General features: G+C 36.9%; 1 protein-coding gene across 1 annotated transcript; it reads right to left on the bottom strand.

Moving 5' to 3' along the window:
• Positions 1–23,955: 23,955 nt before the first annotated feature.
• On the bottom strand, positions 23,956–25,400 carry LOC141487546 (ATP-dependent RNA helicase WM6-like). Its single transcript, XM_074186652.1, has one exon. It carries the CDS (start codon positions 25,315–25,317, stop codon positions 24,040–24,042), a length of 1,278 nt encoding a protein of 425 aa, XP_074042753.1. The 5' UTR covers positions 25,318–25,400; the 3' UTR covers positions 23,956–24,039.
• Between the last annotated feature and the right edge of the window lie 1,138 nt (positions 25,401–26,538).

Below are 26,538 nucleotides of genomic sequence, written 5' to 3'. Positions count from 1 at the left end.
GGACTTTCATTATAATGATTTGAATTCGCCCATTGTAACAATTATTTTAGTGGAAAATGAATGAAAGGCAACGTTAATTCAGAACATCCGTTGAAATTAATTATTATTCAGCTACCCAGGGTTTATAACATTTGTGTTTGTCATTTCCAATAGAGCAAAGCTAACCGCAATAATGTACTTAACAAATTTGGATCAATTGTTATAATGAGGTGAAAAGGGCTTTTATTGTTTTCTAAATTGACGCTGTAACACTCTTCTTGAAATGCACTCATGTATTCAAGTTGGACCAATGAAAACGAAACATGTCCGATTCATCATAGTTGAAGTTTCGAAAAAAAAACATTCCAACTCGTCAAATTTCATTTCGGAGCAGAGTCTTTTGCGCATATTCATCGGAGGGATAGTTTTGAACGGGTTATAGGTCAAATGAATCTCATTTGAAAATTCATCCACTTATGTTCCCAAAAATGTTTACTCTCGATATACGTAGAAATTCGAGTAAATAAAAAAGGTGTGGAATGAATCAGTCGAATATTCAAGAAGTAACAAAGGATCCAAATATCCTTGTTGAATGACTTTAGGGATTTCTGGTGACTAAACTCTGCTAGGAGTAGAGGAGTAGTTGTTTTCTGAAAGGTGTTCTTTGACCTACAGTGTATAGGTAAGGAAAGACTGACTTGAACGTATTTTTCTTCAAGATAATTTGATTCACAGCCAGTCTCTAAACATTCCTACTCAACTTTTCACTTTCATAAATTAAAGAATACTTTGTCTGGCTTGTTTTTGGAACAGGAAGATGTATTTTATTTTCAGTTACTTGCCGGGTTATGTAATTTGTAGTTTCCGGAGTTCCAATCATATTATGTTTTTTGTAAATTAGACAAATAGTTCCAAGTATGAAAATACAAGTAAGAGCAAGAATTGTTTCTCTCAAAAATAATGGTCTGCATGAGTCACGCACTCCCACCTTGCATAAGTATCTAACCGCTCGCTTTTGCAAAACAAACACTGAATGAAAAAGTTGTTGACTGCAAAATCCCCAGAAGACAACACCATATCTCAGGTGGGACTCAATCAGGGATAGACTACAGGCCCATGTTGAAAAAGGTACGGGTCATTTGAACCACCAGGTGACCTACCTAGAACGATATAAGAGCATAAAATAATGAGATTCAGCACTATGCCGTCACTTGTAAGCTGTCCAACTGAGTGCAGGTGAGAATTCGAAAGTACAGGTAGAGTGAGTACATTTTGGTCACATATTTTTGTACGGCATTCTTACCACAGATAGATCCATTAAAAATAATAAGAAAACGCGCAGTGCCGTAAAAAAATGGTGCGCCACAAAGTCGGAATTTTTTTCTATTTTCCGACAATTACTGGGGTAAATTTGGTCATTTGATTTTGTACGGCATCTGTAACATACTATTTCAATACTGCTTCTAATCCATTATTCCGCAACGCCGTACAAAAATCATGCGACAAGGGGAAAAAATCGAGGGTTGCAATCCCCTCTATTTCCGTAGTCCAGGGGGTGATGACAGGAGTGATGACAGTACTACCAACTGTCGAAAGCGCTCGCAGATAATTAATAGAAGATATAAAGCTTCAAATCCTTTTGTAGAATTTATTATTGAAATACTCCAAATAAAGGAAAATTAGTTGCATCAATCAAAAATATATATATATATATATATTATATATATATATATATATATATATATATATATATATATATATATATATATATATATATTTTTATATATTTTTAATATATATATATATATATATATATATATATATATATTTATATATATTTATTATATATATTTATATATATATATATATATATTTTTAATATATATATATATATATATTTATATATATATATATATACATATATATATATATATATATATATATATATATAAGAGATAACTTGAGTTCATTTTTATGTACATTATCAAACTTTCAATTTCGTTTCATGGTAACGAGATCCACATGTACAGAAACGAATTTGAATAGCCCTGTAAATCACAAACATATACTTCCCATTCAAAAAATTGGGGGTTGTACCTGTCATTCGAAAGGGGTTGAAGGCAGTGGTATCATTTTCACGCATTTGGCTTTTACACACTGTATGTGCGTTCATCTGAAATGTTGAGCACTGGACATTTCATTCTTTCAACTTCTTTTGAAAAAATCAACTTTTTCTCCATGGAAGCCTTTTCTATAAAAAATTATGGGTTCTGATAAAAGAAAATGTTCACTTTCCAAAACTTCATTAGTTTCTGAGAATGACAAATACAGATTCTCCGATGATTTGGATTCATCAATTTTTCAGATCGTGAAAGTTTCAAAAACACTGAGAATCATTGATCCTTTCACAAATATATATTTCAAAGAAAAACGTTCAAGTGGCTTTCCATCCGGTGAAAATAGTGACATTTTGATAATAAACAACTGTAACTACCTTCATTTCAACAGTTGAGCAATGAATCTGCAAATTTTCACCTATCCTGACTGATCAGTGCAAACCTCAGCAAAATTCACAGATTCTCACTCGAAGCAAAGGAGACCTCCACGAGAGCGAATGAAAACTTGGCAAGCCAACTTGGCACATTAACGAGACGGAAAAGTCACGGGATCACGTGGTGCGGAACGAAACACGCGAAGGAATTCGCAAAACCGGAGCAGCGCGTGATGGCCGTAGCGCCGTCCCGGAACCACTGGCTGCTGCCGACGTCTACGGTTCGGCGTCGCGATGCCGCCAACGCGCACTTTTCATTAGGACCCTTGATCAAGAAAGATGCTCTGCCTAGGGTAGCGGTTGGCAAACATTTTCGAGGATTTGACGGTTTATCAAATTTGGCACGGTCTTGTAATGCTTAATCTATACAACTTTGGTTGGGGAGTTTGTCACACATCATTAATTTTGGTCGGACATGAATTGTATTATGAAAAATATTTGAAAAACTTCGTTGAATATGAGATGGATCAATAACAGTGAATACATCGAATAACAGAAAATTTCGAACATATTTCAAATTAATATTTTCCTAATGCAGAAAGTGATAACTACGATGATAAGTTTGATCGCAACTGTTTATTTATGACATAATATTTGGACTGGTCCAACTGAAGAAACTACTATGTAGTGAAACGCGTATTAGAATCTTTATTATCGCTAATGACTCAAATTGAAAAGGATACATTTTCAGGAGATACTGATTTTTGAGAAATGAGGGGTTATAGCTTTTCACTTGTCCATCGTTGTTGAAAAAAATGTGAGAATCTCCCGAAGGAGGAAAGCTAATGATTTCAAAATGAACTCGGCGCAAAGATATGTGGATCATGCAGAAGATGCAACTTCTAATCATTGAAAAAAAAGCCCTTTCAACTACTTTTATACACACATTGCATTTTTTTAATGTCCCTCCCTTTTATTTTTTGATCGGGTCAACTCAAAAAATTGAAATTTGGGATTACGAAATTAATTCATGAATACCTGATTTTGAAGTCAAATTGACAGATGACACTTTCAAGATGGCGACTGGGTGGCATCTGGGAAAAACATTGAATGGAAAGAGGTGTCTTGTGACAAATCATTTTGAAGCTCCGGACAAATACTTCACAGCCCTAGAATATAATGTCAATATCTTCAACCATTACAAAATACCGGAACTTTTAATAATTGCCTGAATACATTGACATTTAACTACATGATATGAGGTAATAAGGCTTGAGGTCAGTTCAGAAGATGCTCGAAATGGATGCCTTGAACTTCTTGACATATGAAAAGCCTATCCGATATTTCACGCCAACCATTTTCAAACACAGTAACGTCAATATCTCTACAAACTGCGTAATCCAGAAGAAATTGATTACTTTTTTCTTAATGTTATTGGAAATTCTACAATTAACAGTGATATTTTATTATTTTATAGTAATAACAGATTCAATATCAATGCAAGTTTCTTGTTTATGAAAATATCCAATAAGGATATCTTTGAAGCTATCAATAAAATAAAATCAAATGCTTTTGGTATCGATAATATCAATATCAAAATGATTTCATTCATTATTCCACATTGCATAGATCAGTGGTCGCCAACCTCTTCAATGTGATGAGCTACTTTGTTAATTTTGGAATAAACAGCGAGCTACCCACACGGAAGCCACGTAACGCAACGTAAATGAAATAATCCACAGGTAATTTATCATTATATATATTTATTTTACTATTCAACTGGTAATACATAATACATAGGTACTAATAATAAACTAATAACAAAACAACTAATATTACTAGTACGTACTTGTTCATAGCTACATTCCTACCTATCAAACGAAGGTGTTTGAAAAATAAACACAAACTTTTATCCAGCCACAACGGCATGTCACGTATGATTTAAAAATAGTTAATAATAACAACAAAAAAGTAACGCACTATCATGAACATAAACATTGAAAAATAAAAAAGCACGTTCAATGAGAAGGCTGACACTCAGACTCATCGATAATTTTTTTAATGTTTGCAGTATAATTTGATGCAGCCATTCGAATACAATTATCCAAATGTTCATCTGTAAGTCGATTGCGATATTTGTTCCCAATAAACTTCATATTGGAAAAAGAAGATTCACACAAATAGGTTGAACTGAATAATGCTTTCACTTTCAAGGCAACACGGCATAGAACTGAATATTTGTCTTTACTTACAATAGGCCAGATACATTCAGTACTTGAGACTAACGATTTTGAAACTAAATCATTTTGAAACTCGGTGACTTCCATTTCTGTTGCAGCGATGTCTTCGCCAAAGTTCTGCATAACACAAGTTGCAAACAGCATCGCTGTTAATTAGGTTTTGTTCGCAAAACTCCAGCCTTTTGATAAATGCTTTTATATCAGAAATCATTTCCGCTAGTTCTTTGTCTCTCCCCTGAAGCTGCAAATTAAGTTCGTTTATTTTCTCTGTAATGTCCACGAGAAAACGAAAATCTCCAAGCCAGATAGAATTTTCTAGTTCCGGAGTCGGTTCATCGCGTTGTTCGTAAAATTGAACTATGCCAGATAGGACATCATTAAAACGTTTCAGCACCCGTCCTCTACTTAACCATCGGACTTCAGAGTGAAGGAGTATTGACAGTCAACTTCATCGGACAAGGTTCTGAATAATCTTCTTTGTAACGCTTGAGCTCTAATCTTGTTCACATTTTTTACCACCAGTTTCCTAACGTTGTTTAGTTTCAGGAAATTTCCACATAATGCTTGCTGATGGATAATGCAGTGGTAACAGAGAAATTGCGGAATTTTCTCAAAAGAAATAATATTTTTTAGATGAGAAAACAACTCATGTCCAGTAGTGTGTCCTTTCAGTGGAATGAACTTCAAAAGATCTTCTTTAATCGTAAAATCACTAAAAACCATCCTGACGAACACGGCCATCTGGGCAGTGTCAACGACATCTGTTGATTCATCCAGTTGAAGGGAAAAATAAACACAGTTATCTAAGTCAGTTCTTAACTGTAGAAAAATATCATTGCTCATTACTTCTACACGTCTCATCACTGTATTAGCAGAAAGTTGCATAGATTTTATAGCTGAAACTATCTCGTCTTTATTTCTAAAGTTGGCAAATAACGAATCAGCAGCTTCTAAAAACGCCTGTTTTATCATTTTCCCGTCTTCATAAGGTTTCTTTTTTTGTGCAATTATCTGAGACACACGGTACGATGCTTCAGTTGCAGCCTTATTTTTGTCGACTGTTCTTAGCAATATTGATTGTTGTTCAATTAACTGCTTCTTTAACTGTTTCAGTTTCTCCTTTCTGGCGTCAGAATGTAGTGGGAATGATTTTTCAAAATTAAAATGTACTGTTTTATGATGTCTCTCAATATTTTTTTTTAGCAACGGAGACCGAAGTATTACATAACAAACACACATTTTCATCTTTAACTTCTGTAAAAAAGTATTGTTCTTCCCATTCCGAATGAAAGTGGTATGTCTTTACCTTCTTACAACTGCTCGCCATAATATTATTTTTGTTGTTCTCTACTAACCCAACCGCTGGACGTTGGTTACGCGTTCAGTTTTAAACTAAGCGCAATGTCGCCGCGCCGTGCGTATTTATCCCGTTCAAAGCAATCCAGATCGTTCTCGAACACTAACGCGCTGGTCCGGCTGGTCGATTCTAGCCGATTCTAGCTTGATGGCGTCAGCGGCAAATCACTCACCGCAACGTTGCCGCTGTTTATGTTTTATATTATGACAATTAGATTTTTTTGAGGAATTTTTGAAAGCTTCTCTGATTTTTGCAGTTTGTATTTTTTAAATCAAAATCGTTGTGAGGGCCACCAGAATTGTCTCCGCGAGCTACCGGTAGCTCGCCATCGACAGGTTGGCGACCACTGGCATAGATGGAGTAAAACATATTTGTAATGAGTCTCTGAGGTAAGGCATTTTTCCTGATCTTCGGAAAATTGCTAATATTTTACCCACTTCCAAAATACCTATACCCACCTGTTTCAACGAGTTACGTCCAATAAGTATTTTACCAGCATTCTCAAAAATTTTTGAAAAAATAACAACAAATCAATGTATATTTGAATACAGCTAACATACTTCCAGAAGTGCAATCTGGATTCCGACAGAAACACGCTACCAACACTGCTCTGTTGAAGGTTATCAATGATATCACTACTTCTCGGCACAAATCGATGGTCTCATTTTTGGTTATGCTCGATCAAAGCAAAGCATTCGATCTGGTAAACTTCAAACTATTGCTGAGTAAACTAAAATACATTGGGTTTGAATGCAGTTCTTTAGATTGGGTGAGAAGCTATCTCACAGGAAGGGCTCAACGGGTTATACTGGATAATGATCAATTATGCTCATCTCTTCAGAAACTTCTTCTGGTGTACCACAAGGTAGCATTATAGGTCCATTAATGTTCTCTCTTTTCATTTTTGACTTTCCTGCCACGTTATCCCAGTGCGACGTACATTTATATGCTGATGATTTTCAATTATATCTGTCAAGTCAATCTAATAATATTTACCATGCTATCACCAGGATGAACTTAGATTTAGAAAATACACTTCTATTATCCAAAAATCATGGCCTTCGAATAAATCCAAATAAAACAATAGCCCTATGTATGGGATCTGACCTACAAAGAAATGAAGTTGAAACAAATTTCCATCTTTTTCTTGACAATGAACCGATTGACTGGGTGAATTCAGCAAAAAATTTAAATGTATATATCGATAACACTCTCTCGTTCAACGAGCACATTGAACACATTTACAGAACTTGCTTCTTTAAACTGAAATCCTTATACAAGATCAAGTTCCAGCTTTCTCAAGAAACGAAACGAAAATTAGTTCAATCATTGATTTATCACCATATTGAGTATTGCTGCTCAGTGTATTACAACTTCAGTGTATTACAACTATAATAAACACAAACTTCAACGCTTACAAAATGCTTGTATGAGATTTGTGTGTTACATAAACTGCCGTGATCATGTAAATCAATATTTATTGAAATTAGATCACCTGAATATTGACTTTAGAATTCGTTATCTCATATTTGTATTCTTATATAAACTATTGAAAAGCAAAACTTCTAATTACTTGTTCAGATTAATTAGTAAGCGATCTATCAATTTAAAAAAAGATACATTTACCATTCCATATCATGTTACCACCAAATTTGAGGGATGTTTTCCTTTCTTTGGACCGAAGTATCTAAATAATTTATTACCGTATATTCATTTCTTTATATATCAATTCAAAAAAAATTTGAAAATTCATTTCTTGGATGTTCAAAAATTATTGTAATCTTTTATATTATTTCCATAATAGTTTTTTTTATATTACTTTTGTGTCTATTGTAACTGTTACTTATAGTCTTACTGTATGCTTTTTTTTTTCTCTTAATTATGGGACGGGTGGAAGGTAGCCTCTGGCTAACCCTTTTTCCTTTGTGTATAAAACTTGTTTTTGCACAATAAACGTTATTATTATTATTTTTTTTTTTCACCGTAGTGTGCGCTGGTCAGGCCCTATCCCCCGAAGCCCCGACACATTCGGGAGGGCGCGCCAGCATAATCAACCAATGACCACTCCCCACACCGTGGGGTAAGTGATCATTGGGTCCGAGAATCATGTGCCCTGAGCAAACGCAGTGAGCCAAGAATGACAGCCTTCTGCATCTGTGCGGCTAAGATTTCTGCCTTAGTGCGGCAAGCCGGTATGATTTTGAGATTCGAGAGTAGAGAAGACATCATTCCACCAAGGACTACAACAATCAGAACGACCATCTTGACAGAGTGATCTGGATAGAGTCTGCGGAGTTCGAAGAGAAAATCTCGATATTTTATCCGTTTTTCCTCCTCTTTTCTGACGATATTCGTCTCGCCAGGAGCTGAAAACTCCACGACAAATATCGTTTTGGTGTGGTGGTCGAGAAGGACTACATCAGGCTTATTGGCTTGTATGAGCCTGAGGGTGGGGAACGAATAGTTCCAATAAATTCGGCACTTCTCGTTCCCCACAACGGATTCAATATCCCCCGGAGCGTAGGGCAACACCGGTGTCTCGTCAATACCGTAAGATTGCCGTAGATGGTAATATAGCACTCTTAGGGCCGCGTTATGTCGATGGATATAGGCCGAGACCGCATATGCTGGACATGCTGATAGCAAGTGCATTAGGGTCTCGGGCGCCTCGCGGCAGGCCCTGCACCTTGTGTCAGGAACCTCTATACCCATCAAGCGACTGCGGTAGACTAAGGTGTTGAAGACACCATCCTGGCAAGCCATGATGAACCCCTCAGTTTCCGACTTCAGCCCACTCGACCTGAGGAAAGCGAACGTCAGGCGCTTTGATAAGCCAAGGTCTTCAATGTTATTGAAGAAGACCCCATGCATTGGCTTATCCCTGTGTCTCCGCAGAAGTAAGGTGATCTCTGCGGCTTTTATCTGAGCTTTTTGCTGAACGGGTTCCAACTCGGTGACAGAGTTGTAGTCACCTCGTTCAGAGTCGAAAACTATACCGAGTTCATCAGCTGCTCGAGCAGCTGCCCTAAGGAGAAATGCTCCAATTCCTGCTCTCTCATGGTCACGGACCATGCACAGAAGGGGATCCGAACTCCTGACGACTTTACAGGCTGTATCCAGTACCATTCTGTCATGTAGACACTCCAAACTCAAAAGTCCACGACCTCCCTGTTGTCGGGGGAAGTATAACCGTGGAACGGACGATTTGGGATGCAAACTCCTATAGAGATGCATGATTTTTCGGGTCCTTACGTCGAGTTGATACAGCTCCTCCCGAGTCCACTTCACTACTCCAAACGAGTAGAGTAAGATTGGAATGGCAAGCATATTTGTTGAAGCTACTTTGTTCTTCCCCGACAGTTCCGATGACCAGATCTGTCGAAGTTTGTGCTGATACTTGCCGCGGAGAGAGTTTTTCACTGCAGTTACCTCTTGTGAGTGGCGTTGTTCCACCCCGAGGTAAGTATACGTCTCTCCGGCATCCAGATGGTGTAGGATGCTTCCATCTACGAGCTGCACATCCTCACCGTAGTCCCCGCATCGTCCTCTTTTGAGATGAACTATTGCACATTTGTCTATCGCGAATTTCATACCGATAGCATGCGTGTACTCTTCCACCACCCTCAAGGACTGATGGAGATCCTTCTCTCCAGAGGCATAATCTTCAAGATCATCCATATAAAACAAATGGGTGACCTTGTGCCTCCGGTTTCCGGGAGTGCCACAGTTATACCCTCGAGTCTTTCTGAGCGTAACGGATAATGGCAATAGTGAGATGCAGAATAGAAGGGGGCTGAGGGAATCACCCTGAAATACACCCCTTCTGAAAGTGACCCACCTTGTTTGGACTCTTGCTTGACCAGATGTTATGGTGAAGCGAGTTCGCCAAAGTGGTATCAGTTGTTCAATGCATCTCACTATGTTGTCGGGTACCGCAAGGCATCTGAGCAAATGCAAGATGAGCTCATGCGAAATTGTATCAAATGCCTTACGGTAATCGATCCAGGCCATAGAGAGGTTACGCTTATATTGTATCGAGTCCTGCGTTACACATCTATCGATGAGCAGGTTCTCTTTACATCCAGCGACTCCTCTCTTCGACCCTCTCTGCTCATATATCCGTTCGAACACTCGGTCAACTGCGGTGAGTATTCGTGTGTATAAGATGCTTGTAAACAACTTATAACACGAATTCAAACATGTTATCGGTCTGTAATTCTTAGGAATCGACAAATCTCCGCTTTTGGGGATAAGAACGGTCCGCTCCTCGACAAACCAATCCGGAATCGGCTGCTCTCCATCGAGCCATGAGTTGAACCATGAGTTGCCGTATATCCAATATTGAAGCAGGTTCAATTTCGTACACCTTTTGCTTCGAATATCCCCATAAAAAAATCCAGAGGTGTCAAATCTTGCGAGCGGGCTAGCCATTCTGTCAGACTTCGACGGCCAATCCAACGACCGGGAAAAGTAGTATCCAAATAGTTTCTCACTTGCCTGGAGTAAAGTGGTGGTGCTCCATTTGGTTGGACTACAATATCCATATCGAATTCATTAGGATTCGCTTCGACGATTTCAGTGATGAAAGGGTCAACAGTAGTTTTGAGCATATTCAAATACAGTTCCCCTGTTAAATTTTGATCAATAAATAGAGGTCCTACAATATGGTTTCCTAATATTCCTGTCCAAACGTTATTTTTTTCTGGATATCGGGTATGTCTTTCCCTGAAAACGTGAGGGTTGGTGTCACTCCAATAACAGCAATTTAGTCTGTGAACATTGCGGTTTTGAAACAATGTACATTCGTCACTCAAACAAATATTGTGGAGATTGGTAGGATGCCTTGCAATGGTTTCCGTCATGATTTCGCTGAATTCTGTTCTTCGATCAGGGTCATCTTCAGTTAATTGGTGTACCATTTTAATTTTGTATAGATGATGCCTATTTATCTTCAAAAGTCTCCACACAGTAGAAAGGGAGACCTCACAAATATTCGCGACGGAATAAGTAGACTGTTCAGGATTTACTACCATTTCACCAATTATTTCAACTTGCTGTTCTTCCGGAATGGACGGATGACCTAGGGCTTTTTGTTATGTACACTACCGGTATTTGTGAATTTGGATACAAGCTTCCTCAAATATTTTCTGCAGATAGCACGATTAGGAAAACGTTCATTGAAAATTATTTCGGTCTCCTAAAAGTTACGCGTCGCATCGTAAATAAAAATCGCTTCAATTCTTCCTCCCAATGGACGAGAATTGACCATTTTAGAGATTGTTGACGTGGTACTTTCCTACTAGTAAAAAAAATCTGTCTGTTTAAAATCAGTTTTTCAGTTAATCAGCTGTCACCCCCATACGAGCCACAACTCTCAGAAGTTGAGAAACTTGTGCGAGCTAAGGACTGACGAGGTCTTATCTTTTAACGTGTGATTCCTAACACGTTTGCAGAATCATCCCAGCTTCAACCAGATAAATTATCTAAAGAAAACTATCTGATCGAAGCGGGAGTCGAACCCACGGCCTTCCGATCGTGAGTCGGGCGCACTACCACCTCGGCCAATTCCACAAACCAAAAACTAAATGAGAATATTCTAACTGAACAATGATGTTCATTGTCGTACCGACATTTTTTGACGTTTTCATAAACAAGAAATAACTTAACAAACCTCATCGGGTTGTTGGAATTGCCATATGGCAGACATCAAAGAAATGCACTGTATTATATGAACATTAACCCATTAATGGCCAAAGTTGCGTGAACGTAACTTTTTAAAAAACATTGTTTACTTGTCAAACGAGACAGTATCTGGCAAATCTAAATTTATAGTAATGTAAACTGAGAGTTTATAAATGAGTAATAAATTTATGTAAGTTAGAGTATTGATTTACCTGAATATACTGAATTTGTGAATATGTTCAATTTTAGTTATTTATGTACCTCTCTATACAGTGTGTAACTGAATAAGTGGAAAATATTGATTCCTCATCAAGAAAAAGATAGGATCTTTGGAGCATCCCTTGTTGAGATACAGCCCCTTAAAGGGGGTACATAAAATTTGTTCAACAATTTTTTCCACAAGCACTGAAAAAGTTACAATATTGAAATTAACCTGACGTTTTGAACTACCAAAAAGACACTCGGCCAGTAATTTATTTGTTTTTCCAAATAGTTCTGTGGTCCTCCTAGACCTATCCACTGATTTGCATATGTTTCAGTTGAATACTGACGTGCTACTTGACTAAAATGGGCGGGAGCCCCATCATGCATAAAAAACATAACCCTTCTGACGCCCAAAGGAACTTCCTCCATCAGTACTGGATGAACTTCTCTTAAAAATTGAACGTATGCCTCACCATTTAGTCGAGCAGGTAGAAAATGAGGTCTAATTAGGTTCACTTACATGTGATTCGTTCACTTACAGCATAGGGTTATTGACCATGCCTCGAATCACTCACAAGAAGAAAAAAAGATAGAACAATTGGTGTTTTCCACACTAAATGGGCGAAATAGTACTTATTACTTATTCATCCAGAAATGGGCGTCATCCCTGAAGATGCTTTTTTGATGAAAACTAGGGTAGTTGCCAAGTATTTCAGAGCCCATTTAGCGAATGCACGTCGTTTAGTATGGTCAGTAACCTTCAGTTCCTAGGTCAGTTGAATTTGTACAGATGCAGGCCTGAGTCACGATGAAATATTCGCTAGGTGGTGATCTGCAAAAGGCCTAATTTTTGTGAGCGACGCAGAATCGACTGCCTTGGATTCTCCTGCACTTTCTTAAAGACAGCGGCGATGTTTTTGGTAGAACTTGCGTTTCGAACCTACGATTGCAAATTGTCCTCTCAGTAGGACGACTATGGCGACCCTAAATTGGGCGAAGCGCGCGGTACGTTGCCTGAACAGGACACCCATTTTGATAAAACAGTTTCATTATTTGCACGTGCTTTTATGAATTTTCTCCTGACCCAAAGTGTCTCTTTGTGAATGATTTCAGCTTGAGTCCACTTGATGTTATGTTGATAAGTCCAAACATACTCTGCTATTCCGGATTTGCTGGTTTCTTCTCGCTGTGTGTGTTTCTTATACTTCGGCATTGCGAACTTTCAATGATCTCTTAGTTTCACCGATGTATGATTCTCTGCACTCGCAGGGTCAATTCAATTCAATTCAATTCAAATATACTTTATTGTCTGAAGAATAAATTGTTATTGATAAAGCCTTGTGCGAAATACAAATAACATATATATGAAATCACAAAAGTAAAATCACTAAAAGTAAGTGATAACATGAACTGAAAAGAGACATGTAAACAATAACAAACGTTCAGGGTATAAGAACATGGTCAATAAAATTAAATAAATCAGTTCAAACTAAATTGAATCAAATCAATAAAATACCGTAGATATAACAGTTAGTCTTCTCAATTAAAATAATCATCGTAAAATTCTGCTAAGCTATAATAAGGTCTCACAGAAAGCAAGTCTTTCAACTCTTCCTTAAGAGCTCTAAGGTCATTTATGGTTCTTACGGCTTGAGGCTGCGGTAATTTAAAACTGAATATTTGCCTGGTTTGATACAATGGCGTGTCCAAGTTGTTGAACAATACCCTATTTTCGAAGAGAAGGCAGATTGTCTCATATATAAATAAGGAGACCACAGTTAGGATTCTGTTAGAGGTGAAAAGAAGCCGAAAAGAGTCCCTAGGCTTGGCTTTGCATATGCATCGTATTGCACGTTTTTGTATTAGTAATACTGATTGAAGGCATGTTTAAAAAAAATATGTTTTACCGTTAATCAGCTGCCGTCCCCATACGAACGACAACTCTCAGAAGTTGAGAAACTTGTGCGAGCTATGGACTAACGCGGTCTTACCTTTTAACGTGTGATTCCTAACACGGCGGTGGTGAAACACACACCCCAAAAGCAAATATCATAACGAAGATGGGATTCAAAAAGGGAATAATAAACCATTCTAGCTTCTGCAGATCCGAGCTCAAATGCAGTTACTCGTATTGCATAACATCCAGAGAAGAGCTTCGTTTTCAAAGTATCTACATGTTTGTTGAATTTTAAATGACTGTCAATGAACTAGCCAAGGAATTTAGGAGTTGTTACGTTGTCAATCTGAATATTATTCAGATGCACGGCTGGAATCTGGCAAAGATAGGACACTACTTTTGTTTTCGATAAATTCAAGCTCAAGAGATTTGAGTTAAACCAGTCTTTCACTTTCGTGATGTCATTCTCAATAACTTCATACAACGTATGGTTGTTGGGAGCATGCCATAAAATTGTAGTATCATCAGCAAATGAAGTAAATTTTCCTTGGATGTTTATAGACGATAGGTCATTAATGTAAATTGAGAATGAATGTGGGCCCAGTACCGAATCTTGTAGGACGCCGCAAGTAATTTTACCTCCATTTGAGTATGAAGCGGTTTTGACCATCTGGGTGCGATCTGCTGAGTATGACTCAAATCACTTCATTCCAGTTACACCGTATCTACTGAGTTTCCGTAAAAGAATTTTGTGATTCACGCAATCAAATGCTTTGGCTATATCACAGAAGACCGCAGGCACTGTTTCTTTGTCATTTATGTTGGGATAAACATCGTAAAGAAGTGAAAATATGGCATCGGAAGTGTTCATTTACTTTTGGGTATCCGGTAAATGCAATTCTTGGAATCGCAGTCCGCGTTTGGTGGCCTGGTTTTCGTGAGGCTGTCACGGATAGTGTTCTCAGATCTGAAGCAGATCTGATGTTATACTTGAACCCAATCCTTCTTATCCTTTCCGATGATCCTCTGATGTAGGGAAGTACAAGTACTGGTTGTGGCGGCTTCTCTTCCTTGTCGAGCTCTTGCTGTCTTCTAGCTGAAGCCTGTTCTACCATCACTCTGGAGTAACCATTCCGTTGAAGGTCATTCTTAATGACACCTAGTTCTTTTTCGAGACCTTTCTTTGTATTACAGAGCTTGAAAGCACGATATAGTAGAGTCTTGAGGAACACTGGCTTAGGAGAAAATTCAAAAAAGCCGCGTATATGTTGTCCAACAACTCATTTAGTCAAGCTAGGGTAGAGATACCTAACATATGGAAACCTCTAATCAAACGAAAAACGACCAACTCCTATCAAACGGTCATCTCCCGCTGAAACCAATAAAGTGGAGAGAGGAAAGAGGGGATAGGTGAAAGCACTCGAATGACCTATAAATAGTCAGATTTCGAAGGAATAAGTCCAGTTATCACCCGAAAATGATTGTGGATACTAACAATCGAAAAGTCGTGACGTAACTTGGTTTTAGTCTGGTTCACATGTACTCGATTCAGCTCTTTTTGGTGACGTTTTTTAGACTTGACTTGAAGCATATTTGTCATAACTGCAATAGTTTAAAAGTTATTATAATTATAAAAGCGAAGGAGCGAATGAAAATGACAAGTATCAAGGTATCACAATATTAAGAGTTTTATAAAATATAGAGTAAATAAAAAAAACACATAGTTACTTTCATTATTGAACAAAGTATTGAAAAAAAAAATGAATAAAAAAAAATAATTTGTTTATAACAAAACTTTTTTTCAAAACCTCAAAGAACAATGGAATTTATGATTTAAAAAAACGGTTCCTTAATTTTAATATTTAGTTGCAAAAAACGATTGTTAATTAACAAACGTTTTTTTAGCAACACTGAAATTTTTTTAAGAAACCATTTTTTCTTAATTAACATGATACAAAAAAAAATTCGAATTGCTTACAAACAATGTATTTGTTTATTATAAATTTATTAACAATAGCTGTGAAAAATAAAAAAAAAAATATTGATTAGTTTTTAGCCATGAGACATTGAAACAATGAAAAATTTAAAGAAAAATATTTTGTAATGTATTTTTTATAAAATTAAAATTTTCAATTGTCAATAAAAAATAGATAATAACAATTTTTTTTATTTTGGCAACCGTAATCTATTTTTTTGCCTATTAAGGATAACTTCACCAAAGGAAAAATATGCCAGGGTTTCAGATCAATAATTATAGGGATTTTTATATCAACTTTCAATTCAGAAAAAGTTATTAATTAACAAATTTATAATTAACGTTAAAATTGGGATAAAAATTTTTGACTGCGGATTATCATTTACTGATGTATCCCAACATTACATGAATTTTTTCATTCCTTAATATTTACATTTGATATGTTTAAATAATTTTTTTTATGTCAGAGTGACGAAAGGCGCGCGGAAGCCAGACTACCCGCTTTTGGCTCTATTTTCAGGGCTCTGTAAAAATTATAGATAATCGAAATACAGTTTCGTGAGTTGGGGACTTTTTTTACACAAATTCATTGATCTTTTCAAATTTCCAAAATTTTGAAAATTTTCCGAGTTATTAAGAAAAAACTGAAGCCCAATTTTTTCCCTTAATTGTTTATAACTTTTGTAATTTCCATCGGCGCGTTTTCGGACCTTTCCTTAAACTTTCTAGGCAAAAATACGAATCGAATGACACCTTGGTCGTAATTTTTGGACAGGGCTGAAAAATGTTACAAAAAAAGGACATGTGAACTAGACTATTTGGAATCTTTCAAATATTAGTTTTCATTTTTTGCTAATAATATTTTTTAATTTTTTAATTTTCAGCTTTCAATAAAATTTAAATCATTAATTTTTTGGTTATTGCTTGCATGTTATTTCTTTGTAATTTCAGTTTTCGGTTTAATAAAATTGTTATTTTTCGATTATTCTTTTTAATTTTTTTCAGGGATTTCAAATCAATTTATATTATATTAGACAATGGAAATCCGAACTGATGAAATACATCACGAAATATTGTCAACCACCTTCAAACAGACTGAATAAATGACAAATAATTTTACAGATGTAGCTTCAACAAGATGGCTGCAATAAATTGCAAAGTCCCTATTGGAAGATCTATATATAGTTCAAATTTGTTATCATCTTTATGGGGACTCTTTTCTTGCTGCTTTCATCTTGGATATTGAAATCAAAATACTCATTGATGAATAAATTAGGTGTAGAGTGGAACTGAAATCCCGAAAGTGACTCACAAACAAGAATGTAATTTTAGTGATAGTCTGGAGAAACAACCAAGAACAAATTCACTCTGATTTGTGTGGTATGCCCAATTCCAGCTGGGAAACGCAGCGTCAATATTTACTTTCCATTAAATCTGCAATGTTCATTGTTTGAACCTGTTATCATAACACGCATCGGGGCTGATTTACCCATCCATTCAGGGAATCAGAGTAACAAAATAAACAATCTTGTCATCTGAAGTATAAGATGGTTTTGGGTCTTGATACTTTTTCCCTGATTGGAATATTTTTTCAAATACTGAGTGTTTTCCACTAGAAAATAAAACCATACGTAAATAGACATGAAATTTTGGATACATTGACCCGTTACGACTATTGATAAGTAGAGACTACTGCTTGATAGACAGGTACTCATAAGACCAGGTATTCACAAGGTACAAAAGAGTTAAAGATTATTTTAACTATTGATTTGTAACAAATTAAAAAATTAACTGTCTTAAACAAATTTATTTCAAACAATATTTCACTAGTCACAAACTAATTCATTTACAACACTTAAAAACTAACGCCTAATTCATTTCCACTATTTGAATTTCTTGTTTAGCCGCTTGATTCACTTTTTGAACAGCCCTCTTGGGTCGGAAAACCGCGCTTATATAATGTAACGGTCCTTTCTAGAAATATGTAATCGGTTCGGCACTCGACTAGAGTTTTATCGGCGGTTGCATTCTTTCGCGGTGACGTCATGTGTTTGTTCCATGACTCGGCTGGCATACTGGTCAGGGAGGGCTTCAGGCATTATATTGCCCCCTTCTCAGACATTTTGCCCCAAAATATCATACTTGGCGTGTGTCGACACCTGCAGGACTCCCCATATCTGCACTATGATGTTCTATGGAAGTAACGTTCCACAGTCTTCATGCTTGGTCGTGGAAGACGACGAACACTTTCAAGGGTTTACTTTTTCGCCGATTATACCCAAAAGTATCAACTCAAAGTGACATACATTTTTCAAAAGGCATATCCAAGCAGATCTGTATTAGGAATAATGCAAACCTCATACACCAATACACTGGTAAACACAGTTTGCTGCCGGAATTTTTTTTACTGTTTCTAGGTGATTTGGGTCTCAATCATCACACATATCTGCCAAAAAAACTTAACTTTTCATGTAATCTAACCAGCATCGCAGCACAAATCTGTTACTCGGCGTCACCTAAAAACTTCCTTTTATATGATTTTCTTGCGAAGGCTTTAAAAAGACGGTCCTTTTGAAGACTTCGGCAGTAATCCATTATCATGTGATTGTCCCACCTGCCCTGATACCTCTATTCCATCGTTTTGATATCTTGGTGGAAGCGTTCCCCTTGTTTCTCACTAAGGTCACCAAGATTTTCTGCGAAACGGTCTAAGTGCCTAAGGAGGCAATGAATTTTAATACTCATATGACAACCGTGTTGGTTAAAATTGTTGAGCATTTCTTACTCTAAATCCCGGTAATTTTCCGATTTATTGTTTTCAAGAAAAATTTTTACAACTTTCACAAAAGAGTACCATGAATAACACTCAATTTCAGTCATCGATACTGTAAAATGCGAATCTTCTATAAGTTGTCATATCTGAGGCCCATGAAATATTCCGGCTTCCAATTTTGCTTTACTGAGTGTAGGGAATTTGCTAGACAAGTATTCAAAACAAGGACGAATCTGGTCTAGGGCCTTTACAAATTGATTCATCAGCCCGAGTTCAATATGTAAGGGAGGTAATATGATTTCCTCTCGGTCGACCAATGCTTCGTTAACTACGTTAGCTTCTCCTTGAACTAAAGCATCTCTAGAACGCAATTTTCTTCTACTCCTGTCTTGGTCCTTAGCCCTGCTATCCCAAAGACACAGGAAACAAGGATAGTTTTATAGCCACTTTGTTGTCCCAGGAGAAAATTCACCATCTTAAAATCAACACAGATGTTGGTCATACTTGATGTTTATAAGTACCAGCGATATTGTTTTATTCTTCTTTCAGTTTTGTCGAATGCCCAATTGGTATACTTCCATATTTGTTGCCATTATGTAAAAGGACACACTTTAGACTCCGTTTGGAACTGTCGATAAAAAGACGCCAGTGATCTGGTGTATACCTTGATTCACTCATTTTTTATAATAGTCCTTTAATATTGTTACAAAAAACCATATCATCTCGCTGGGAAAAAAAAGCAAATTTCTCTATAACGGTAGTATGTAATTTTGGTGTCTGGGTGAAGAAGTTTATTTTCCTTCAATCTGGAGGCAAGCAACTCGGAAGAATCCTTTGGAAGGTTCAAATCTCATACAAGATCGCTTAGCTCTTCCTGAGTAAAGCGCTCAGGACGTGTTGAATCCCCTTCAAAATCACTGTCGTCTTCCTCAACTCTATTAGTCTGTAGTTCATCAGATAACGTTTCAACATTAACCTCTGGTAACGTAGGTAGGCTGCGAAATATTGGAATGGTATCTGCGCAAGCTGATGTGGAATTGATCTTATTGCTGAATCCAGGTTAGGATATGTCCACGTATGTCGATTGTTACGATTAATGGCCTTTATATTCACAAGACAGAAATAGCAATCGTCAAAATAATTCTTTGATTTCCTTCATACCATTGGAACACCAAACTTCAAACGTTTCGTTTTCCTTTCGTCCAATGTCGCAAGTTTTCAAGATAAGTTTTGCATACTACATGTGGAGCCCAGGATTTATCTCAATCTCCTAAATCAGGGGTCTCTTAACTTTGAAGCCTTCAGGCCATAATGATTTTTTCAGTTTGTTCCAAGGGCCAATTTCTGTCCTTAACTATATTTCTGGACTGGGATAGTCGCAAAGTGCGTGACCTAAGCAAACTTACGCTTTTTTTGGCATTTCAAATTTTGTGTATTGTGACACTTAACGACATCTAGTGGCGAGTAGTGGTACTATGTACTATCTTCTTCAGCTACCCGCTAGGTGGCATTAGGCGTAATTAAATATTTGGAATTACCGCGTCATTGTCTAAATAAATCTATAGACAATGACTGCGTTGGTTCGAGAAAGTTCTGGTTCTAGAGAATGTATTCCAATCACCTCGAGATGGCAGTTATAATTGCATATAAAAAGGCTAGTGGCGCAACTGCGAGTTAGTCTGCGTAGGAAAGGCGAAGAAAGCGAAACTGTCTATTGTGAAATAAATTAACACCCGTCAATAAAAGTATTTTGATTTGACTAATTTTTTATGTGTGATTTGTTAGTATGGAAAAGAAGCGAAAAATCGACAGTGAATGCAGAACGTTCCAAGAAAAATGGAACTTTCAGTATTTTGTGATTGAGTCCAGTAATAAGGCGCTATGTTTAATTTGTAATGAAACCATAGATATTCTCAAAGACTTTAATATTAAACGACACAATGAATCGAAACATCTTCAAAGTTACTCCTAGTATACAGGAAGTTTGCGGAAGGAAAAATTTGAAGCTTTGAAAAGCGGACTCAAATCGCAGCAATCTTTGTTCACCAAAGCGAATACTGAACAAGAGTCTGCAACTCGCGCCAGCTTTCGTGTGGCTCTTGAAATCGGAAAACGTGGCAAACCATTCACCGATGGGGAAATGATAGAAGAATGCTTGATTGGCGTAGCCGAAGAAATATGCCCCGAAAAGGTGAATTTATTTAAAAGTGTCAGTTTGTCAGCAAACACCGTGGCTAGGAGGGTGCAAGACATCGCAGAAAATATACCATCTCAACTGTCTGACAAAAATGGACATCATGAGTGGTTTTCTCTAGCATTGGATGAGTCAACGGATGTGTCAGATACTGCTCAGGTGTTGATTTTTATTCGCGGAGTAAATAAAAGCTATGAAGCGTATAAAGAACTTCTTGATATTGATAGTATTCACGGCACAATAACTGGGGCAGATACTTTTAAGGGAGTTGAAAATGCCATTAATAAAAAGAACCTTCGATGAAGAAATTTCAAATCTATAACAACTGATGGAGGCAAAAATATGTATGGTAAAAATAAAGTAGTGGTTGCACTTGTATCAAAGGCTGCAGAAAATGATAGTGGTTCAAAACCATCAGTCTTACATTGTATCATTCATCAACAGTCCTTGTGCGGAAAATGTTTGGTTATGTCTGAAGTTCTAAAACCAGTCATATCAGTTGTTAACTTCATCAGATCCACTGGGTTGAATCACCGACAATTTCGCGAGTTTATTCAACAGATTGAAGAAAAAAATTTTTTAAATGAGAAGCAGCGCCCTTTTGCCGATTCAGAAAATAGTGAATGGATGTGGAAGTTTGCCTTCTATGTCGATTTGACAAATCATATGAACGAACTGAATTTGAGATTGCAAGGAGAAAATCAGCTTCTCCCTGATTTATACATCAATATCAAATCCTTCAGGCAGAAAATAATACTATTTCAATCGTAATTACGTAAAAAATGTTTCACACATTTTGAAACATGTGAAATATTCAGCCACACTACAGAGACTGAATTTTCCGTCGATTTTGCAATCGAAACTTTGAGTGCTTTGGAGATAAATTTTGATACTCGTTTTTCAGATTTTGATGTCATTGCGAATGAAATTAAGCTTTTTCAAAATCCTTTCGATTCTGACATTGAAACCCTGTCTCCGGAAGTCCAAATGGAAATTATTGATTTACGGGGCAGTGATATGCTTAAGAACAAATATCAAAATCCATTTTTGTTGAAATTTTATAAAGTCTTCCACTGGAACAATTTGATAATTTGCATAAATTTGCTGTTTTTGGTACTACTTACTTGTATGAGTAAACGTTTTCCAAGATGAAGTACACAAAGAATGTTTACAGATCTCAATTAACCGATGAGCATCTTGAATCTCTTTTGATAATTGGTACAAGTAAAATTGATCCACAGCTACGAAGTATGGTCGGTGGAAAATCACAATTACATAAATCTCATTAGTGTTTTTGTTTTACTGTGATTCCTTTCAATTATTCGTTAGTTATTAATATGCTTAAACTTAGATACTTAAGTTAAGTTTTCTTTGTCATCATTTCTGTCGTTAAGTTTTACCTTGCAAGTAAATAAAACCAAGTAATTATCATTCTGTGTCTTCTTCTTCAACTCATCACGACAATAGTGACTACAATTAGGTAATCATTGGCTGTCGCGGGCCAGATTGATGACAGTAAATCATTGGCTGTCACGGGCCGGATTGATGACACTGGCTGGTCGGATTTGGCCCGTGGGCCGTAGTTTGGAGACCCCTGTCCTAAATGAACACCAACATATGCTTGATATGCCTCTTTTATAAAATCACAATATTCTCGCCACATATGTAGCAAAAAACATTCGAGTTATTCGCACAACAACGCCTGCTTGAAGAAACCATGGATTTCAGTTGTCACAAACAAACTCTTGCAACGAAACTCAAGTTCAGACTAAATTTTGCAATGGAATGCGGTCGACTTTATAAGAATTTATCAAGGCCATTTCCGAAGAAATACTATATACTTATCGGACAATAAGTAAGAAGGCAATTAGCGCTAATTTCATGTTATGGGCATTTCCAATAAGTACACTTCAATTAGAAGTCATTAGTATGCATTTGTCTTAGAATTTGTTAAGTTTGTTTATAAACATATTGCAATTATAGTGGTGGAATATACAGAAATGTGAGAATATTTAAGAATCTGATGAGTATGTTATATCTCGAAAACTAGAGCTGATTAAAAAAAAAATTCGTATTTTTGGAATCAGCACAGATGAATTAACCAAAATCAATTGATTTTTTTTCGTCAGCAGGACAAATTTTTTTTTGGTGGGTTGTGTGACTAATGACAGTGCCTATAAAATGAACTCCACATTCAGTACACATTTGTGAATGGATATTCAAAAACGCATACGTTTCGAAAATTTGCATAATGCAGTTAGCCGCCCCCGTTAGAGTACATTTAAAGTTGATTTACAGCACGTCCGTAGCTTTGCCATTGTCGCTTGTTACGTTACTGCGGTATTCATCATTCAGACATGACGCCGTTATTTGACTTCCTATGTGCACTGCGATGTGTCTGTGATGGAGAATGACTTCCTGAATCTATCTGTTTGAACGATGTAAACCATTTCAACTTCGTATGACAGTTAACATACGAACGAAGAGTTTTCGAAATCTATATGTTGACAGGGAGTGATTTGAAAATATATTTTAGGGTACAGAAATCCATGAAATTGACGAAATTATTCTCCATGAGTTGTAGAACAGCTCTTCATTTGTTGTGACACGCTTAAGATGAATACACCCCTGTATTTTATGAATTTCAAATTCAACAGGAAATGATATATATATAGTGATATTAGAAGTCAGTTCTAATTCTGTTATGATTTTCATTTCTTTTATATTACTATTGGCCAGTCTCTTGAGTTCTGGAATACTTATATACACAAAGTTCTTGTCGATATCGTGGCCTGGACTCGTAAATTCCCTTCAGTTCCCAAGAAGTAAAAATTCATAGTAGTCATGTTAGGAGAGCAAGGAGGCCATTGTTGAACGTAATTCACTTCACTACGAACTAAGGACCTTGAATAGCAAAAAAGATTACTGTTCCATCCAAATGAGTCGAATCGAATCCAAATTTGAATTGACGGATGAAGCCGTCACTGCATGCTAGGAGATTATCATAAATAATGACAAATAAAACTTCCTATGTTTTCAAACAATAAACTCAGTTCATTTCATTCCTCCAGAAATGTTCAAATATGATAGAACTGTATGTAATCAATCGAATAAACATTACATATACACACTGAATATTATTAACAAATTATATTGCCTAAAGTGAACCACATTCTAAAATAACATATGAAGTACAAAGTACATAGCAAACACCGGACCAGCTTCCATTCAGTCTTCATTCACAGGATTATCGACCGTCAATGTAGGAGCTGAGATCAATTTCATCAGGTAACTTCGTGACATCAACGGCAAATCTCTCTTGGACTTCGTTCAAAATCTTGACATCCCCCTCTTCGGAAACGAAAGTGATGGCCAAACCTTTTGTACCAAACCGGCCTGCCCTGGCTACTCTGTGCAAGTAGGTATCGGAGTTTTCTGGCATATCATAGTTGAAGACAATGTTGACCCTTTCAATGTCCATGCCACGCCCAAAGAGATCCGTAGCTACCAATATTCTCTTCCGGAAATCTTTGAACTGCTCATATCGAGACAGCCTCTCTTTCTGGCTCATTCCTCTGTGAATTCCGATGGCTGGGAAATTCTCTTCAGTCAGCAACTGTTCTAGAGCCACACACCTTTTAGCTGATTTTACAAAAATGACCACCTGATTGAACTCGAGAACATCGAGCAACTCAAATAATTTTCTATTCTTCTCATTTTCTTTGAGTTTAACGTAATGCTGTTGCAATCCATGCAACGACAGTTTGGCTTCATCGTCTACATACACCTCCAGAGGGTCTTGCATGAATTTCTTGCACACCTGCCTAATGCCTCTGCCGAGCGTGGCACTGAACATCATGACCTGCTTGGTGTGTGGGGTGTTCCTGTATATCTCCTGGACGTCTCGCCTCATATCCATCAGCTCCAACATTTTATCGCACTCGTCAAGGATGAAATGTTTCAGGTTCTTGAGGACTAGCTTTCCTGACCTAACAAGGGCCAAAATTCGTCCAGGCGTTCCTACAACAATGTGCGGACATTTGTTTTTCAATATTCCTTCGTCGTTGGCAATAGGCATACCTCCGAAAAAGATGCCTACCTCTACACCAGGCATGTATTTACTGAACCTCTTGTACTCATTGCCGATTTGGAAGGCCAGTTCGCGAGTGTGGCACATCACCAAAACGTTAACAACATTTTCTGCTGGTTCCAGTTGTTGCAGTGTTGCCAGAATAAACACTGCCGTTTTGCCCATACCCGATTTGGCTTGACATAAAATGTCCATACCGATGACTGCTTGAGGAATACATTCGTGCTGAACTTCTGAAGGGTGTTCAAAACCGCAGTCAACAACAGCTCTTAGAATTTCCGATTTCAATAAAAAATCTCTAAAGCCTGAACTGTGTATAGATACATAAGTGCCTTTGGCCCCTTCCTTCTGTACTTCATTAGCTGTGGGCTCAGCGGTAGTCTGTTCGGTATTCACTTCATCTTCGTAGTCCAAAAGAACATCTGCATCTGCCATTGTTTAAGACCTGAAATGAAAGAAAAATATATGAATACAAAGTGAAAAAACTTGAATATTTCTTGGCTGCCGAAAATGAATAGCTTCAATTTCTTTAAGAAGTTAATTCAAAACTATTTCCACTAAGCTATCAAGATACATTTTTTCAACATCTTGAATATCTTCTGTTTACATCAAACTTACTCAGTACTCAACGTAATGAATTAATTTGAATTAATGACAGTGAAATTATTCATTTAGTAGAAAGCTTTACATGCTTACCTTCTTTTCGAATTCAAAATATACGAAACGGTCAAAACTCCACACCACAAACGAGAAACGATTAGAATAGAGAATGAACGATATTTTATTCCCTGAACACAAATTAGGTATAACGATTTATATATGTTGTTCCACTCAACACCAATGTATGACAATGAATGATTTTCTTGTGTTTGGAATAACCTTTTATAGGTGAGAAATCCTATTTACCTGGGAACAGGTAAGAAGTACCAAGTACCTGCGGAGATGGACATGTTCCAGGTAAGAAATCCTATTTTCCTGTGACAGGTAAGAAATACTGTGTACCTGAGGAGATGGACATGTTCTCTCAAAAGTACCATGTAACTGAAATTTTATATCGTGACCTTTTCACATATTATTTTGTAAATTAACTTCCATTATGGTACTGATATTCGAATATGTATAAATGTGCAGACTTTTTGAGCCAAAACGGACAATGGGCAAGTTCTGGAAAACATTCCACATGAGTTGCTCGACCTACAAACAGCCCAGATGCGAATGCTATAAAATAAAAACTTGCAGATAAAAGAATGGTCATAATGGAGTCATCTCGCATCGTAGCATGGCGGCAGCAGTGCTATGGTTTGATGAATTGAAGATACACAAACAATAACTTGTATGTTTTCATTCAATTTTTATGCTAAACACTAAACCCTAGGGGCAGGCAGATAGGCAGGCAGATATGCTTCTCTAAAACTTTCAATGAAATCAGTCATGGGTTTCTCATTTATTAACTTTCTGGTATGGATTTTGATGAAATCCATATTCATATGTTTAAAAAATCTGTTTAAAATCTGTTTTTCCGTTAACCAGCTGTCGCACCCCTACGAACGACAACCCTCAGAAGTCGAAACTTGTGCGAGCTGAGGATTAACGAGGTCTTACCTTTTAACGTGTGATTCCTAACATGTTGGATTCATGTCTTGCTTGAAGGAAGCA

Source organism: Leptinotarsa decemlineata, unplaced genomic scaffold (genome assembly GCF_025532065.1).
Source record: "Leptinotarsa decemlineata unplaced genomic scaffold, Ldec_3_MD MMD2_P_RNA_scaffold_4, whole genome shotgun sequence".
In the NCBI taxonomy this organism is placed as follows: Eukaryota; Metazoa; Arthropoda; class Insecta; order Coleoptera; family Chrysomelidae; genus Leptinotarsa; species Leptinotarsa decemlineata.
The sequence above is the reverse complement of the archived record's forward strand: the minus strand, read 5'-3'. Positions and strand labels throughout refer to the sequence as shown.